Below are 19,412 nucleotides of genomic sequence, written 5' to 3' on the forward strand. Positions count from 1 at the left end.
CAGAAATAGAACTTTGTTTTTTGCAAACTGATTTTGACAAGGGTGCCAATACAATTAAATATAGAAAGAATAGTTTTTGCAACAAATGGTGCTTGACAACAGGGTATCCACATGCAGAAGAATTAAGTTGGATTCCAGCCTCACACCATACACAAAAATCAAAGTATACCATAGAGCTAAATGTAAGTGTAATAAAGGTAAACTATAAAACCTTTGGAAGAAAACATTAGAATATATCTCCATTATGGTTTATGCAGTGGTTTTCTTAGATACGACTTCAGAAGCACAAGTGATAAAAGACAAAATACACAAATTGAATTACATAAAAATTAAAAATTTTTGTACTATAAATGATACCTTCAAGAAAATCAAAAGACTCCACACAGTGGGAAAAAATACTTGCAAAAATCTCCTAAGATGATTGTATCCACATTGTATAAAGAACTCTTGCAACTTCTTAAATGTTACTCTGTGTTTAATTAAATAAGAAGTTTCTTTGTCATAAACCCTTTCAATTAAGAATTAGTTTATCTGGGATGCCTGTGTGGCTCAGTGGTGGAATATCTCCCTTTGGCTCAGGTTCTGGGATCAAGTACCGCATCAGGCTCCCCGCAGGGAGCCCTAGCCTGCTTCTCCCTCTGCCTATGGCTCTGCTTCTCTCTGTGTCTCTCATGAATAAATAAATAAAATCTTAAAAAAAAAAAAAAGAATTAGTTTACCTTTGGGGTTCCTGAGTGGCATGGTTGATTAAGCCTCCTACTCTTGATTTAGGCTCAGGTCACAGTCTCAGGATGGTGAAATAAAGCCTTGGGTCAGGCACCTGAGTACAGAGTCTGCTAAAGTTTCTCTCCTCCTCTCCCTCTGCTCCCTCCACTCCCTCCCCCTCTCCCCACCTTTGTGCACACATGCTTTCTCTCAAATAAATAAATCTTTAAAGAAAAATAATTAGTTTATCATTTTTTTAAAGTTTGGATTTTGCCCATTAATTTTGTCCATATTCTTTAAATATTCCTACAGTCCATCTTCTAAATATAACCATTTCTAGTTATGTCTTACATATCTGCTTCTCTTTGGGTTTGTTTTGTTTTGTTTTAGCTCTTTTAAAATATTCTAAATATATTTTTTTTCTTGCTGAATTCTGAACTAAATTGTCAGCCTGATTTTCCAACTTACTAGTAGACTTTTATCTACCAATATACATAATATTTTTGTACTAGCATTTTTTTGTTTTCTGTATGATTTCTTTGTTTTACTAATATTTTGCCATATCTCCTTAAGTATATTACATTGTGCTTATTTTTAGTTCTTGTTTAACTTTTCCAACTTCAGATGTCTATTATTCAGCCCTTACCCATTATAAATGACCACAACCAAACCCAAAATTTTAGTGGGATTAACACTGAAATAAGCACTCCTCTCTGAGAAATGCCATTTCTTGGAACAGTATATAAGAGGAGAAAGAGTACAAGATGACTTTTAAAACTTAATGTTATATGTCACATTGGCTCACATTTCATTGGCCAAAGAAAACATTATGGCCAAGCCTAATGTTAATGAAGTGGAGATGTGTGATCCTCTCACAGGCTTTATCAAAGATTGGGAACACTACAGTTTATCACAACATGGTATGTTTTCTAATTGATTATACTCCTCACAGATCATGTTGTTTTGATGTATGAACTTAAGAGCTCTTGTCTTGTAATGCATATGGAGGAAGGGCAAAATACCAAGCCTTTTGGCCCTTGTCTCTTGTGAATTTAAGAAGAAAGAGATTCCCCAAGGTAGAAAGACCCAACTCCACACTCTCATACATGTAAAAATTATTGATTGTCCTATGTGGGCCAGCATTCTCTCTGATAGTGCTTAGACAGAAACATCTAGATGGGCATATCCTCCTAAATTGTAATGAAACAGCCCTTGGTCTTTAGAAGACCAAAGAGAGGAGTTAGAGGTAAGTATGCTCCAGAGTAGTTGATTATCAGCTTCTCATCTCTGTAAGCCCCTCTGCTATTTTCTAGGTTGAAGAGGGAAGCTCTGACTCTCCCCAGGCAAGCTGGGAAGGAAATGGAGAAGAATAAAGTTTTGAAAACTTCCTTTTCCCTAGCCTCTCATTGTCAGCTTAAGCTATTCTTTGTCCCTCACTTTTCCCCACTTGCCAGTTCAAGGCAACCTTCTGTTCCCCACAAGGGTTTCTTACTGTTTTTTAGTTAATCCTTGGATGGAATCAGTACCTTTCTCTAGCTTCTACATTTTTCCAGCATTGTTGTGTATATGTGTATGGGGAGTTAGGGTGTTCAAGGAGAGCAGTAGCATGAATAAAATAAAAATGTGGACCTGAATGGTTGCCCGAAGAGAGGACCTTATGAAAGAGTTGTATTTGAATTAGAAAATGGGGATTTGGGGATCCCTGGGTGGCGCAGCGGTTTGGTGCCTGCCTTTGGCCCAGGGCGCGATTCTGGAGACCCCAGATTGAATCCCACGTCGGGCTCCCGGTGCGTGGAGCCTGCTTCTCCCTCTGCCTGTGTCTCTGCCTCTCTCTCTCTCTCTCTCTCTCTGTGTAACTATCATAAATAAATAAAAATAAAAAAAACTGCTAAAAAAAAAAAGAAAAAGAAAATGGGGATTTGGATTGGCAAAGAGGTTAGGGAGGAAAACACAGAACAAAGAGATTGGTAAAGACATGGGGGCCATGCATATGAAACCAGCCTGAACCAGGTTATGAAAACATAGGGAGTTAGTTACTTGCTTAAGTTGAGTAATGCTGGGTTAAGGAGGATCTTAATTTCCACTGGGGGATGTGGAGGGGAGCAAGCTTACCTATGCACACTCTTACCAAGTGCCTGTGCTAGATAATGTGGGGAATACACAGTGCATATATAATGTAACCTTTGTCAGAGAAGTGCTGATAATCTTGTTAAGGAAATAAGACTGGTGCCAATTAAATGAATAGAGAATGTGAAGAAGAAATGTAATTTATATGTAGAATTCTCTGATACTGTAGGAGTTAGGAGGTCTGTACAACTAAGATTAGCTGTGTATGTACTTAGTGGACTACATAACTGAAGAGATTTCACTCTTAAGACAAACTAATGTGGATGCCAAGGAGAACATTAAAATGGGTCTTTGGATATCAGACCACTGAGTGTGTGTTTTATGTTGTTCCTTTGAGAGGAGGCAGTTTAGTATGATAGGTTAGAACATGGACTAAAGCCAGATGGCCTGGATTCAAATTTAGATTCCAAGTATGACTTTGTAACTTTTGAAGTGAAGTAACTTTTTTGCACCTCAGTGTCCTCATCTATAAAGTGAGAACAATAATAGCCCCTAACTCATAAGGCAGATCTGCTCACATAACTTTGCCACTCAGTTTCTCCAAAATTGAAGAGCATGTATTAGTGGAATTTGAGGGAGAAGAGGACATGATTCAGAATTAGTAGGAAAGCAGGGTGGTATTACAGAGAGCAATGAAAGGATCTGACTATTTTGTTCCCTGCCTGCTTCCTTATTAGACTGGAAGCTTCTTTCAGGCAGAGATTTGCTTCCTCATATCCCAGTCCCTGGCTCAATGTGTGACATAAAATTAGCACTCACTATATATTTGTTGAATGCATTTTCATGTGTAACTTTAAATATAAAGCAATTTAATAAATAATTTTATATGTTTAGATATGTATTTGTCTAATAGTTTTGATATTTAATTTTTTAACAACCTGAAATAATCTTTGAAGTATTTATGACCTTTTTTTTTTTTTTGGTGTTTTTCTTTTTGTTTTGTTTTGTTCTTTTGCTTTTCCAGGCCAGTTGGAATGCCAAAAATGGAAAAAGTTTACTTACATAATCCTAGTTCTGAAGAAACTATTACTTTAGTATCAATATCTGCTACAACCTCACATTTTCATGCATCATTTTTTCAAAATAGGGTAAGTATTTCCACTATAAATGTTTCCCTTAAGTTTGAAATCGAAATATCTAGATTTTTTCATGTATAATCTAATTTTGCTATAATTAAAATCCAATGTGAATGTTTCATGTTTGTTCTGGGTTTCAGTTTGCCTCGTTTCCTAAGAATTACCACTTCTTTTAAATACACATTGTTTTTCTCAACATCAAACAACTTAACAATTTAACTTTGAACCCAAGCACTCTGAAAAATATACCAGTCAGAAATTTAGTTGACTTTTTTCCTTTTTAATAATAAGTGATTCCTCAGTACCATGTTAGATTTCTATTATTCCATAATAAACTATCACAAACATGATAGCTTAAAACAACACCCACTTATTAGCACATAGTATTATAAGTCATAAGTCCAGTAGGCTCTTTGCTCAGAGTATCATAATAAGGGTGTAATTAAATTGTCAGCAGGGCTGAGTCCTTTACTGGACTGTAGGAAAATCCACTTCCCAACTCACTCAGAATTCAGTTTCTTGTGCTTTTAGAACTGGGGACCCAATTCACTGCTGTCTCTTAGCCAGGGACCTCTCTCAGTTTCCTAGGGCACCCACATTGCTTGTCAGCATCTTCGAGCCAGCAGTAATGCATCATATCTCCCTCATGCCTTGGGTCTCTTTGGCTTCCTCTTCTGCCACCAGTGGAGAAAATTCTGCCTCAATCATGCCATCGGGTTAGGACCATCTGGATAGTCTCTTTTTTGGTTAATTGAGTCAACTAACTGATGACCTCAGCTACGTTTGCAAAATCCCTTTTATGGTGTAATGTAAATAACTACAGGCATGGTATCTCCTCATAATTACAATTTCAGAGATAAGGGCAGGAAATTTGGGGAGCTATTTTAGAGTTCCACCTACTAAAAGTACCTTCTAAAATTTAACTTTACAATCATTTTTGTAGATAGTATGCAAACTTGTTATTTAAAAAAATTATCTGACCAAAAATTTGGGTCTTCATAAATTTTGGATTTGAGAGAATACACACATTAAGCTTTAATAGATAGGATGCAAAAAAAAATAATAATAAATGAGCTCCCAAAAAAGCTAAAAAGCAAGTATCAGAGGGAATTAAATGAATGGAACCTAATTTCATCTTCCCAGAGTTTTCACTGGCTCCTTTGAAGAGATATGACCAAATAAAAAGCTTTTTTTAAAAGCAGCTAAAATTATATAAATTATTTAGATTTTCCATTCCTCTTTTCAAAAATCCTACTTCATCATAGGTTGTCCTTAGCTAGCAACTTCTGGAGAAAAAAAGGGGGAACATAATTTTGACTTTTTAAAATTTAAAAGTATTCTATTAACAAGGAACTGATGAGTTAGCATGTTGCTTTCAGTAATAAAGATTTTATTTTTGTGGTACTCCTGGAAAACACCCCTTTTCGAAAATATTTCTTAAAATAACTTTTCCTTGAGTTATTTTTTATTGTTACCTAAAAGATGTTTTCAGAGCTTTTATAAACATGCTGATGTTCTCAAATAATAGAATGCCTGTGCTGGGAGAGACTCATGTATTCATCCAGTCCAGTACCTTCATTATACAAACGAAGAAAGCACTCAACTCCAGAGATTGCACCTCTCATGCAGTTAATGACAGGAGCGGAGGTGAGGGTCTAGGTGCTCTATTGGCCTACCCACTGATTTGTATTTTATTAAATTATAGTGTGACGTATATGTTACCACCTGAATATAGAGGTACACTTATGCCTAAATTCAACAACCCAGCTTCTGGGGCATGGCCAATGTGTAGAGACATGTTTGGTCAAATAGCAAAATAGTGAAGTGAAAATGGAAACAGTTTAAAAATAGTTCACAACTGCCCTACAGATTTTATTTTTAACTTTTTAACGTTCTTTGCTAATTCAAGCAATGTTTTGTTGTTTCTAAACTCCCAAGCTTCACCCCTTATAAAGGCCAGACTTTTCACTTTTTTCATGTAGCTATTGTAAGACAAAGACTAGACCAAGAGTTACAAATAAAGATTGTTATAGGAACCACATAGAAAATGTAAATGAGCGAAGGAGGCCACATGGAGTGAGGGTGACCTGGAGAACATGTGTCCTGTCCAAAGCGATCAGCTCACACTCAGCTCTAGCCAGTGGTTACCATGTGGGAATGTAAGTCCATGCCTGGTAATTCTCATGTTCCAAGAAAAATCAGAAATAGGAATTTTTATATGATATCTTCCAGCTTTTACACATTGAAAATAAACTCAATTTTAGAAAGACAGATGGTGTAGACCAAACAAAACAAGCTAACGGCCACTAGCTTGACATTTCCGAACTAGACTTTCCCAGGGACCTATTTCTACACATGAACTTTATGCAAAGAGAAGAGTTTTTCTGAAAATTCTTCAAAAAAAAAAAATCTTCAAAAGAAAAACTAAATATGTATGTTAGTCAAAGGACAAGTTAAAAACTAATTTGTCAGGATATGGAATTAAACAATAAAAATAATTTATAACCTGTCAAAATCTAGTTAACTCACCTAGTTTTAGCTTCAAAAAGAGGTGGCTGAAGTCTATGCTATCTTTTCTTACTTCTTCCTCTTGGTTTCCATCTTAGTTCCCTGCAGTAAGGTGTGGACTCCAGCAGCTCAAGAAGTGGATGGGAGAAATGAAATGAACTCTTGGGGAAAGAAATAACTTTATTTCCCCTTCACTTCAGTTTTAGGCCTATGGCAGCCTTTGGTGAAAGATGAAAAGAGTCTTTTTGTGTCCAGGAGAGCAATTTTAACTCTTTGTCACCTTTAGAATTCCTGGTCAGTTCTTATTTCCTTGAGAATGGAAATTTTCTGTAACTCACTTAAGTTTTTGGGTATTTACCAATATCATCTTTACATTAATTAGCTAGAAGGAAATAGAGAAAAGACTGATTATTGTTTTTAAAAGGCCCAAGTTTTGTATAACCATATAATAACCCACACACAAATAATCCCCTTAGTAAGGGTTTCTTTTAACCTGAAAATCAAGAAAATAAGTAATAAGGAATGTGGTTATATGAAAATTTGTTTTTCTATATATGACTTCTAATAATTATCTGTTATTGCAATTACCTGTTAATTAACTATAATTAGTTATAATTACAATTTAGAATACCATAATATTAAGACTGCAATTTAGACCTATTCATCTTTCATGACTGTATTGTATATTGGCCATAAAATATGTAGTATATGTTTTATATCAAAGAATGCAGATTTTTAATACTCTAATTATAATAGTCAAATTTTGATTATAGTAAGATTTATAAAAATGCAGTGCCTAACAGACATAGGTAAGCAGACACAAATTACTTTTCCATGATTGTCTAGAACCTTTTGATCGATTAAATTTTCAGATAACCCGAAGATTAACTAGGAAAACATTGTTTCAGTCTGTGACTAAAATTAAAATTTTTTAGCCCATATATTTTATTATGCTTAATATAATAATCTCTTCTCATGAGGTTGAAGGTCATTAATGAATATCAATGATTATTTTTAGTTAGATATAGAAGCCTGGACATTGTTTATTCTATTTCAGGTTAAACTCTGATATCCACATATGTTAATGGGAATTGAACAAAATGTAATATAGCAATAGTATGGAATATTATGATGTGGATAATAGAATGAATTAATCTATATCTGTTGACAGAATACTATGATATTTGTGTTAATATGTAAGAAAAGCACATTGTAGAGTAGGATATGATGCCATTTTTATAAAAAGTAAAAATGATGTACATATTTGGACAGTTAAGAGCCAGAGTAAGGTACAGATAGGTTAACTAGATAAGCTGAAAAGGAAGAGAATGGGGGAAGGTTTGTTGTATTAACTGTTTCTTCATACATCTTGATACTGTATCTCCAAGTAAAATAAGCACTACTTTTGGAATTTAAGGCATGTAAGAAAATTTAAATTAGAAAATAGTTTACTATCTGTGTGGAAATAAGGACTTAAACAAATATTTCTTAAATGCCTACTAAGTGCCCGGCACTTTGGATTTATCACTGAAAAACAAAGATCCTTCACTTATGATACTTCTGGGGAGCTTGGGAGATAGCAATAGAGGGGAGAAGGCAAGAATAATAAGTAAATTTTATAAAATACTGGATGGTAATGAGCAGATGATTAGATGATGAGCACAGAAAAAGTAGGATAAATGGGTTAGGAGTACAGTGGGAGGTGTGGTCCAATTTCTTTTTTTAAAAAATTGTGATATAATTGACATTTAACATTGTGTAAGTCTGAGATACACAGTTGACATTATAACACTGTAAGATGGACAGTTTGTTGATTGGATACATTTATATATTGCAATATGATTACCACTATAGGGTTAGCTAACACCTCTGTTATGTCACTTAATTATCATTTCCCTTTTCTGGTAGGAACTATACTAGTTTCTTAGGAGCTTTGAAGTTTATAATACAGTGTTGTCTATGATCACTGCTCTGCATTAGATGTCTAGAACTTCTTTTTCTTCTACATTTGTACTCTTCAATTATGTATCACCAATTTCCCCACCATCTAGTCCCTGGTATCCACCGTTCTGTGTTCTGATTTTACAAGTTTGGCATTTTAAAATTCCATATAGCAATAGCAGAAAGGATTTGTCTTTTTCTGTCTGGCTTAACTCCTTTAGCACAGTGCGCTCAAGGCCCATCCATGTTGCAAATGGCAGGATTTCCTTTTTTCTCATGGCTGAATAGTATTCCATGGGGTGTGTGTGGGAGGGGTGGGTGTGCACACTGTCTTTTTAATCTATTCATCTGTTGATAAGATACTTGGGTTGTTTCTATATTTGGCTATTGTGAATAATGCTACAGTAAAAATGGGAGTGAATATATCTCTTTGATAGCCTATTTTCATTTTCTTTGGGTAAATACCCAGAAGTAGGACTGCCAGATTATTTTGTTCTATTTTTAATTTTGAGGAACCTCCATACCGTTTTGAACCAATTTACATTACCACCAACAGTGTACAGGATTTCCATATTTCTGCATCTCATCAACACTTGTTATCTCTTCTCTTCTTAGTGATAGCCATTCTAACAGTTGTGAAGTGATATCTCACTGTGGTTTTGATTTGCATTTCCCTGACAAATAAAATTGTCAAGCATCTTTTTGTATACCTGTTGGCTGTGTCTTTGGGAAAATACCTGTTTAGTTGCTCTGCCATTTTTTAATCAGATTTTGGGGGTTTTGTTATTGAGTTTTATGAGTTCTTTATGTATATTAGATATTAACCCCTTATCTGACATAGGATTTGCAAATATCTTCTTCCATGTTACACGTTTCCTTTCTATTTTGTTGAACTTTTATTTTGCTCTGCAGAGGTTTTTTAATTTGGTATAGTTCCACTTACTGATTTTTGCTTTTGTTTCTTGGACTTTGGTGTCATGTTAAAAAAAATCATGGCCTACACCAATATCAGTATCTTCTTCTAGATGTTTATTGTATCAGGTCTTAAGTTTAAGCCTTTAATCCATTTTTAATTAATTTTGGTGAGTGATGGAAGATAGAGATCTAATTTCATTTTTCTGCATCTGGTTATCCAGTTTTTCTAACACCATTTGAGTGTTCTTGGCTTCCTTGTCAAATATTAGTTGACTATATATGCAGAGATTTATTCCTGGGCTGTTCTGTTCCATTGGTTTATTTGCCAGTACTATACTATTTTAATTACAGCAGCTTCATGGTATAGTTTGAAAGCAGGAAGTGTGATACCTTAGGCTTTGTTCTTTCTCATGATTGCTTTGGCTATTTGGAGTCTTATGGTTCCATACAAATTTTAGGATTGTTTTATCTATTTCTCTAAAAATGCCTTTGGGATATTGATGGGGATCGCATTGACTCTACAGATGACTTTAGGTAGTATGGACATTTTAACAGACAGTTACTGGAATATTAATTCTTCCAATCAACGAGTGAAATATCTTTCCATCTGTTTGTGTCTTTCGTTTCTTTCATCAATGTTTTGTAGTTTTCATAACACAGATACATCTCAGATATTACAGGTTTAGTTTCAGACCACTGGAGTAAAGTAAAGTGATTATCACAATAAAGTGAACATCACAATGAAATGAATTTTTTAGTTTTCCAGGGCACATAAAATTTATGTTTACATTGTACAGTTTTTTGGTTGAGTCTGTATTTAGGATTTTCTATATATAAGATCAGATCATCTGCAAATATGACAATTTTACCTCTTCCTTCCTGATTCAGATGCCTTTTATTTCTTTATCTTGCCTAACTGGTCTAACTAGGCCTTCCATTATTACCCTGAGTAAGCATGGTAGGGTGGACACCCTTTTCTTGTTCCTGATGCTAGCGGAAAAGCTTTCAGTTTTTTATGTTGAGTATGATGTGAGCTATGGATTTTCCGTATATGGCCTTGATCATACAGAGTTATGTCCTATCTGTACCCAGTCTGTTGAGAGTTTTTATCATGAAAATATGTTGTATTTTGTCAAATGTGTTTCTGCATTTATTGAGATGATCATTTGATTTTTATCTTTCATTCTGTTAATATGATGTATCACATTTATTGATTTATATGTATTGAACTATCCTTTCATCCCAGGGAGAAATCCTGCTTGGTCATGGTGTATAATACTTTGTGTGTTGAATTCAGTCTGCTAATATTTTTTGAGAACTTTTTCATCTGTATTCATCAAGAGTATTGGTCTATAGTTTTCTTGTTTGTCCTTGTTGGCTTTGGTATCAGGATAATGCTGGCTTCATAAAATGAATTTTAAAGTGTTCTGTCCCTTCAAATTTTTAGAAGAGTTTGAGAAGGATTGGCATTAATTCTTTAAATGTTTGGTAGAATTCATTAGTGAAACCAGCTTATCCTGTGGTTTTCTATGTTGAGAGGTTTTTGATTACTGATTCAGTCTCCTTACTGTTCTTTTCAGATTTTCTCTTCATGATGCAGTCTTGGTAGGTTGTATGTTTCTGAGAATTTATCCATTTCTTAAAGGTTATCCAATTTGTTGGTATATAATTGTTCATACTAGTCTCTTATGATCCCATGTATTTCTGTAGTATCAATTGTAATATCTCCGTTTTCATTTCTGACTTTCGATTTTGTCTTCTTCTTTCATGGTTTGTGTAGCTGAAGATTTGCTGATTTTGTTTTATCTGTTTGAAACCAGCTCTTAGTTTCACTGGGTTTTTTCCTTATTGTTTTTCTGGTCTCTATTTTATTTATTTCTGCTCTGATTTTTATTTCTTTCCTTTTGCTAATTTTGGACTTGGGCTTATAGTTCTATTTCCAGTTCCTTGAGGAGTAAAGTTAGGTTGTTTATTTGAGATGTTTCTATTTTCTTAATATATGCATTTACAACTATAAAGTCCCTCTTAGAACTGCTTTTGCAGCATCCCATAAGTTTTGGTATGTTATATTTCCATTTTCATTTGTTTCAATTTTTTGGGGGGGTTCCCTTTTGATTTCTTTTTGGACCCTTTTGGTTGTCAGGAGTATGTTGTTTAATTTACACACATTTGGGGCAGCCCGGGTGGCTCGGTGGTTTGGCGCCGCCTTCAGCCCAGGGTGTGATCCTGTAGACCTGGGATCGAGTCCCATGTCAGGCTCCCTGCATGGAGCCTGCTTCTCCTTCTGCCTGTGTCGTGTCTCTGCCTCTCTCTCTCTCTCTCTCTCTCTCTCTCTCTCTCTCTCTTCTGTCTCTCATGAATAAATAAATAAAATCTTTTAAAAAAATTTTTTTTAAAAATTACACACATTTGTAGATTTTCCAGCTTTCCTTTTTATTGATTTCTAGTTGCATACCATTATGACTAAAAATATACTTGGTATTATTACTTACCATTAGACTTGGTATGTGTACTGTCATATGGTCTGCGTCAGAGAATGTTTTGTGTGCACTTGAGAAGAACATGTATTTGCTGCTATGGGATGGATTGATCTGTAAATGTCTGTTATGTCTATTTGGTTTAATCAGTGATTCACGTCCATTTCCCTGTTGATGTTCTGTCTGGATGATATCCATTGATGAAAGTGGGGGTATTGAAGTCCCTTGCTGTTATTGTATTGTCATCTTTTTCTCCCTTCAAATCTGTCAATATTTGTTAATATATTTAGGTACTCTTATGTTGGGTAATGTATTTACAGTTGTTATATTCTCTTTACATATTGAATCCCTTTATTATTATTTTATGACCTACTTTGTCTCTTATTACCATTTTTGGCTTTTAAAGTCTATTTCATGTGATATAAGCATAGCAGCCTTCACTCTCTTGGTTTCTACTTGCACTGAATGTCTTTTTCCAGCCCTTCACTTTGAACCAGTGTGTGCCCTTAAAGCAGAAGTTTGCCTTTTCTAGACAGTATAGAATTGGATCTCATTTCTTTATCTAGTCCCGGTGTGCCTTTTGGTTGGTGAATTCAATTCATTTATTCTTGATATATAAGGGCTTACTAATGCAGTCTTCTTAATGGCTTTCTGGTGATTTTGTGTCTCCACTGATTCTTTTTCCCTCTGTTTCTTCTTATTCTTTTTTTTTTAATTGATTTATTCATGAGAGACACACAGAGAAAGACAGAGACATAGGCAGAGGGAGAAGCAGGCTCCTCAAAGGGAGCCTGATGCGTGACTCGATCCCAGATCCTGTGATTATTCCCTGAGCTGAAGGCAGACGCTTAACCCCTGATCCACCCAGTCATCCCTTTCCCTCTCTTTCTACCGGCCTTTATAGATTCATGATTTTTCATGGTGTCGGTCTGTTTCCCCTTTCTTTTACTTTTGTGAATCTGTTTTTGCCTCTTGGTCCCATGAAGTTTACATAAAACATCTTATAAAGCCATCCATTTTAAGCTGATAACAATTTCAGTTGTGTAAAAGCTTTACCCTTTACTCTTCCCTCTTTAATATGCTTGATGTCATTATGTACCTCTTTTTAAATTGTGTGCTCATTGACAAATTATAGTAGCTATAATTAATTTTAATGTTCTTCTTTAACCTTTCTACTACAGTTAAGTGGTTAACACATCATCCTTTTACAGAATTAGGATTTTCTATGTCTGACTGTATATTTACCTTTACCCAGTGTGTCGTATACTTTCATGTTTTTGGACCACTATTAATATTTTTTCATTTCAGCTAGAACTCCTTTCAGCATTTCTTAAAAGTAAGTCTGGGGGTGACGAACTGCCTCAGAATTCACCAGTGAATTGTTAGTCCAAGAAAGTCTTTATTTCTCCTTTGCATCTGAAGGAGAACTTTGTCAGATGAGAGCATTCTTGGGTAGCAGTTTTTTTCTTTCAGTACTTTGAGTATGTCATCCCACTCTCTCTTGGCCCGTAGGGTTTCTGCTGGGAAATCACTAATAGCCTCATGGAGTTCCTTTATAGTTTACAGTCTTTTTTTCTGGGTTCTTTTAGGATTCTCTCTTTATCTTTGATTTTTGACTGTTTCATTACACCATGTGTCGGAGAAGGTCTTTTGCATTGAGGTAATAGGATGACCCATTAGCTTCATGAACGTGGTATTCAAGCATCTCCCCAGGTTTGAGAAGTTCTCAGCTATTATTTCTTTAAATAAACTCTCTGCCCCCTTCTCCCTCTTTTATCTGGTGCTTGGATTATTATATTTGTTCTTTGATGGAATCCCATAGTTCCAATAGGTTTTCTTCACTCTTATTCTTTTTCCTTTGTTCTATTCTAATTGGATAATTTAGAATTTCTAGATTACGTATTCTGTCTTTTCTTTGTTTTACTCTGCTGTACATGCTCTCTATTGCATTTTTTCATTTATTTATTTTTTATTTTTTTAAAGATTTTATTTATTTATTCATGAGAGGCACAGAGAAAGAGAGAGACCCTCTCTTTCTCTCACACCCTGGGCTGAAGGCAGTGCTAAACTGCTGAGCCATCTGGGCTGCCCAGCATTGTTTTTTCATTTAGTCATTGAAATCTTAAGTTCCAGAATTTCAGTTTTGTTCTTTTTTATTATTTCTTCTCTTTGTTAAGGATCTCATTTTGTTTATGTATTGTTTCCTGAGTTTTCTTGTAGATCACTGAGTTTATTCAAAAGAACTACTTTGAGGGGCGCCTGGATGGCTAGTTGGTTAAGCGTCTACCTTCGGCTCAGGTCATGATCCCAGGGTCTTGGGATTGAGCCCTGTATCAGGCTCCCTGCTCAGTGGGGAGCCTGCCTCTCCCTCTGTCTGCCACTCTCCCTGCTTGTGCTCTCTCTCTCTCTGTCAAAACAAGAAAGGAAATCTTAAAAAAAAAGAATTACTTTGAATCCTTCATCAACTAGATTGCAAAAATCTGTGCTCTTGCTTGGAGAATTACTCTTCTTTTAGTGATCACATTTTTTTTTCATGTTCCTTGTAGTTCTACATTTCTGCTTTTGTGTTTAAAGTAGCAGACCTGGGGATCCCTGGGTGGCGCAGCGGTTTGGCGCCTGCCTTTGGCCCAGGGCGCGATCCTGGAGACCCGGGATCGAGTCCCACGTCGGGCTCCCGGTGCATGGAGCCTGCTTCTCCCTCTGCCTGTGTCTCTGCCTCTCTCTCTCTCTCTCTCTCTCTGTGACTGTCATAAATAAATAAAAATTTAAAAAAAAAAAACAATAAAAAAATAAAGTAGCAGACCCTTTCCTAAATCTTTACTGGTTGTCTTCAGATGGGGTATATTATTTGTTGGTGCTGTTATATTTGGATTTTCTCCACCTTTTAGATTTTCTAGAAGGTGTTACTCTAATTTGTGGTTTCAGCCTTGCCCACACATCCTGCTGTTTTTCTGATAACAGTCCATTTACTGGACTTGTTCTCACCACTGCACTTGGGAGTGAGGAGCCAGCTGCAGAGTGAGAAGAGATGTGGGTTTAGCACTCAGGACTTTGGGGTGCCTGTAGACAACGTGGGCATATCTTTGGGCAAAGTATTCCCAGAGGCTCATGGGCAGACTTTTTGCTGAAGTCCTGAGTGCAGTCACCAGGAATTATATACCTTGAATGCCCTTTGATGTTCTTACCTATCTCTTTTCTGCTCTTCTCCCTTCCCCAGTTTGGAGGTCCTGCTTCAGTGCTCTGAGTGCTACTGGAGAGAAACAAGTTTCTCCTGCTGTGTCCTGCATTAGTGGGGTAGCCGGGTACTCACTTACTCCTCTCCTTTTCCCTTGTTGTAGAAGTCCCACTGCTGGATAATTCACTCCCATGGAGTGTTCCCATGGGGGAGGGGAAGGGGGGGTGGCACTTGGAAAGTTCCACTTATGGTCTCTACTGTGACCATACTTTCTTTTTTTGCTTCATTGTGTCCACAGAAAGCCTGGACTTTTGTAACGTATGTCTTGTATGGGATTTTGCCTAGGACAGCACTCTCCAACTTTTGTCCCCACCATGGCGAAAGTGGTTGGAGCAAGTGCACTGGTTCTGCAGCCCATGCTGAAGTCTATCCACCTACTACCAGATGCACAAGTGGTCGAGACAATTCCTAGGTCCCCTGGCATATGGTGCTGAATCCCACAATTCCTACAAAGGCCCTTCTGTTTTTAAATGGATTTCTAATCTACCATAACTTCAAAAGGGGACAAAAAGGAGGAACATCTTATGCTGCCATCACTCCTCCAGTTTTCAGTAGGATAGCACAGGCTTCATTTAGAAGGTGACATTTTGAACAGATTTGAAGGAGGTCAGAGAGTTGTATTGAATGGAAGGAAGTGGAATATATGGAAGAAGAACATTCCAGACAGCACAAAGGGTCCGATGTGAAAGTATGACTGTATGTAAAGAGGACAGTGTGGCTAAACCAGAGTGACCAAGGGTGAGAGAAGTGAAGGAGGATGGGAGGGGGCAAAGTGTGAAGGGCCTTACAAGCTATGATGAGTACTTTGGCTCTTATCCTGATTGAAATTGGAAACCTCCATGGATTTGAGCTGAGAAATGAAATGATAGCTTTTGTTTTTTAAGAATCTATTAAAAAGAGACTGCAGAAGAGCAAGGGGAGAATCAGGGACACCGGTTACATTAGCTGTTGCAGCACCTAATGGTAGGAAGACAATTACTCTGGCAAGAGTGAAGAAGTGAAGAAAGCTGTTGGAATTGGGATATATTTTGAGGATATAGCCAATAGGGTTTCCTGATGTGGGACTAAGAAAAAGAGTCAAGACTGGCTCTATGGTTTTTGTCCCAAGCTACCAAAATGACAGAGTTGTTATCAACCCGAGTGGAGAAGCTGAGGATAGAGCAGGTTTGGGGAGTATAATCAGTAGTTTAGTTTTCAACGAGTTAGATTTGAGATGTCTCTTAGACATTCAGGTACAAGTGCCAAGTGACGATTGGTGTCTGAGTTCAGATTATAAGAGAAAGGACTGGATTCGAAATGGAAGTTTAAGAGTCCCTGGTGAAGTCATGGACCTGGAGATGAGCTTACCAAGGGAGCCAGCCAGGGAATGAGCAATGATACAAAGGTGAAATACTTAGCTGCACATAATGTTAGGTTAGAGCTAGCACACCTTACTTGTTCTTCATTACTTTTTATACTGTTTTCTAATTTTTTATCACACCAAATTCATCTAATTTAGAAAGTGTGCAGGAAAGTGGACAAAAGAATACATTGTCGCAAATCTGATGAATTCTTTCTTTCTTTCTTTCTTTCTTTCTTTCTTTCTTTCTTTTCTTTCTTTTCTTTCTTTCTTATAGTCACAGAGAGAGAGAGAGAGAGAGAGAGAGAGAGAGAGGCAGAGACACAGGCAGAGGGAGAAGCAGGCTCCATGCACCGGTAGCCCCACGTGGGACTCGATCCCGGGTCTGCAGGATCGTGCCACCCAGGGATCCCAATCTGATGAATTCTTAATGGGAAGATTACATTCCTGAGCCTGCTGATCTGTTACATCCTTATGTGTCACTTGTAATTAGATTTTCCCTGTTACTAAAAAAAGAAGAAAAGAAATGTTTGTTTTGTCTATCTCAGGGTCTTCTTAAAGTACTGAAATTATAGTGGAGTCAAGTCTTGATAGGTATTAAGAAGTATCAAAGAGAACTTGTACTCTGATTTCTAGACTCTTCTCCACCCCTCCCTGGATGTAAATGACATCATAAAGCAAAGCCTCATCTTACATAGGAATTAAGCAACGAGATTGATCATATTTATGGTTTATTTAATAATTAAGATCTCAGAGATCATCTAATAAAATTGGCTCATTTTGAAATTAGGAGACACTGAAACCTACAGAGGGGGGATCCCTGGGTGGCTCAGCGGTTTAGCGCCTGCCTTTGGCTCAGGATGTGATCCTGGAGTCGCAGGATCGAGTCCCACATCAGGCTCCCGGCACAGAGCCTGCTTCTCCCTCTGCCTGTGTCTCTGTCCCTCCCCCCGTGTCTTTCATGAATAAATAAATAAAATCTTAAAAAAAAAAAAAAAGAAAAGAAAAAGAAAGAAAGAAACCTACAGAGGTTAAAAAGACTTGCCAAAATCGCAGTTTCTTAGTGACCTAACTAGAAACTGAGGTCTCCAGTACATCACCTACTTACTCAAGATTAGATAGCCAATTCTGATAGTGGCAAAAGATTATACAAAGAATTAAGTGTTCCTGGGACGCCTGGGTGGCTCAATGGTTACGCGTCTGCCTTTGGCCCAGGACATGTTCCTGGAGTCCCGGGATCAAGGCCCATATCAGGCTCCCTTGCATGGAGCCTGCTTCTCTCTCTGCCTAAGTCTCTGCCCCCCTCTCTCTCTCTCTCTCTTTTTCTCTGTCTCTCATGAATAAATAAATAAAACTTAAAAAAAAAAAGGAATTAAGTGTTCCATGATAATGTGCCTTCCTTTTTGAATTTAGATGGGCTTTTGAAAGATATTATTTAAATATGTACATAAGTTCCTATAAAAATTTTAAAGGAAACCAGTTTTTCTCTCACTGGAAAAATTTCCCTGTAGTAAACACAGGCCTTATGAATATCTTCTTCATTGACATTAGAACTACTGTCAAACAGGAGTACCATACTCATTGATTCTAAAACAATTTTTTTCAACATTTTTATGTCTCTGAAACTGGAGCCCATCTTACAGTGAAGGGCATAGTACTGTCCCCGTTAGCTTGCATTGAAGTTGATTTTTTCCCCAGAGTGACGATACTAGTGGTCTCAGTGCTACCAGCTAAACATTATATTTACTGCTTGAGGTTTTGAGGGACTATTATTATATAATCATATTATAAATCTGCATGAGTCCTGAGTTACAGTTGAAATTTTGAGAGTAAATTAGTTTTCCTCCCTCAATACAGTGCCCAGAATGAGCCATACAGATTTCTTCACTGCTTCTTTCTGTGAGATTTTTGTTATCCTTATTTCTTGCTTTGAAACATGGAAGTTTCTGATTAGCTCTGCATCTTTTAGTGTTACAAAATTAAGCATCTGTATTATAAGCACTGGCATCTTAGATGGGAAAAATAATGTTCTTTTCTCAAACAGCCTTGAGGTTCTTCTCTGTGCCCCTAGATGTCACAGTGAGTCCTGAACTGTCCAAGGGGTAATGAGGGTGATAAATAGGTGGCCAGGAATATGACCCGTTAGAGTTAAATTCACAGCTGTGAGAAGTGTGGACAGACTGCATGTGTTTAGTGAAATTATCTGTTTTATTTAGAGATTTTTGTTGTCTTAAAGTAGATTTGAGTTGATTCTTGCCTTCCAGTGGTTAACCTAAACATTCAATTACTTGTCCTTGTTCCAGGAAACTGAAGACCCTTATAAAAAAGATCCAGGCTAAAATACAGTCTTGAGTGAATCTGCAAATTATATATCATGCAAATTATATATATGTTATATATAATGGTATACTTTCAGTAAAATTCACCCATTTTATTTTTTTTTAATTTTTTTTATTTATTTATGACAGTCACAGAGAGAGAGAGAGAGAGAGGCAGAGACACAGGCAGAGGGAGAAGCAGGCTCCATGCACCGGGAGCCTGACGCGGGACTCAATCCCGGGTCTCCAGGATCGCGCCCTGGGCCAAAGACCGGCGCTAAACCACTGCGCCACCCAGGGATCCCAAAATTCACCCATTTTAACGTATAGTTCTGAGTTTTGACAAACTCATAGTGATATAATCAATGACTCAGTCAACTCAAGCCTCTGAGTATACCCTATTTCAGAGGTTATATAAATGGAGCCATGCAGTATATAGCTTTTTGAGTCCGACTTATTCATTTAGCGTAATGCATTTCACATTATCCATGTAGTTGGATATATATCCATTCTTTGTACCACTTTATTGCTCAGTAATATTTCATTAGATGTCAGTATTCCAGTTTGTTTATCCATTCACCAGTTAAAGATATTTACATTCTTCCCAGTTTGGAGTTATTATAAATAAAACCACTATAAATGTTCATATATAGATTTTTGTGTGAACATAAATGTTTCATTTCCTCATTTCCCTTATATAAATACTTAGGAATGGAATTGCTGAGTCTTACACTAAGTATATGCTTAACAGTTTCTCATAGTGACTGTACC

General features: G+C 36.7%; 1 protein-coding gene across 1 annotated transcript in view; it reads left to right on the forward strand.

Annotated features, from left to right (window-relative positions):
- Window positions 1-19,412, forward strand: part of TMEM131 (transmembrane protein 131) — a 225,902-nt gene that overhangs the window by 122,969 nt on the left and 83,521 nt on the right. Inside the window, exon 5 of the mRNA XM_055328071.1 lies at window positions 3,797-3,920. Within this exon, the coding sequence (XP_055184046.1) occupies window positions 3,797-3,920 (124 nt within the window). The remainder of the gene's footprint in view (window positions 1-3,796; window positions 3,921-19,412) is intronic.

The sequence above is a fragment of the Nyctereutes procyonoides genome, unplaced genomic scaffold (assembly GCF_905146905.1).
Source record: "Nyctereutes procyonoides isolate TBG_1078 unplaced genomic scaffold, NYPRO_anot_genome, whole genome shotgun sequence".
NCBI classification, from domain to species: domain Eukaryota; kingdom Metazoa; phylum Chordata; class Mammalia; order Carnivora; family Canidae; genus Nyctereutes; species Nyctereutes procyonoides.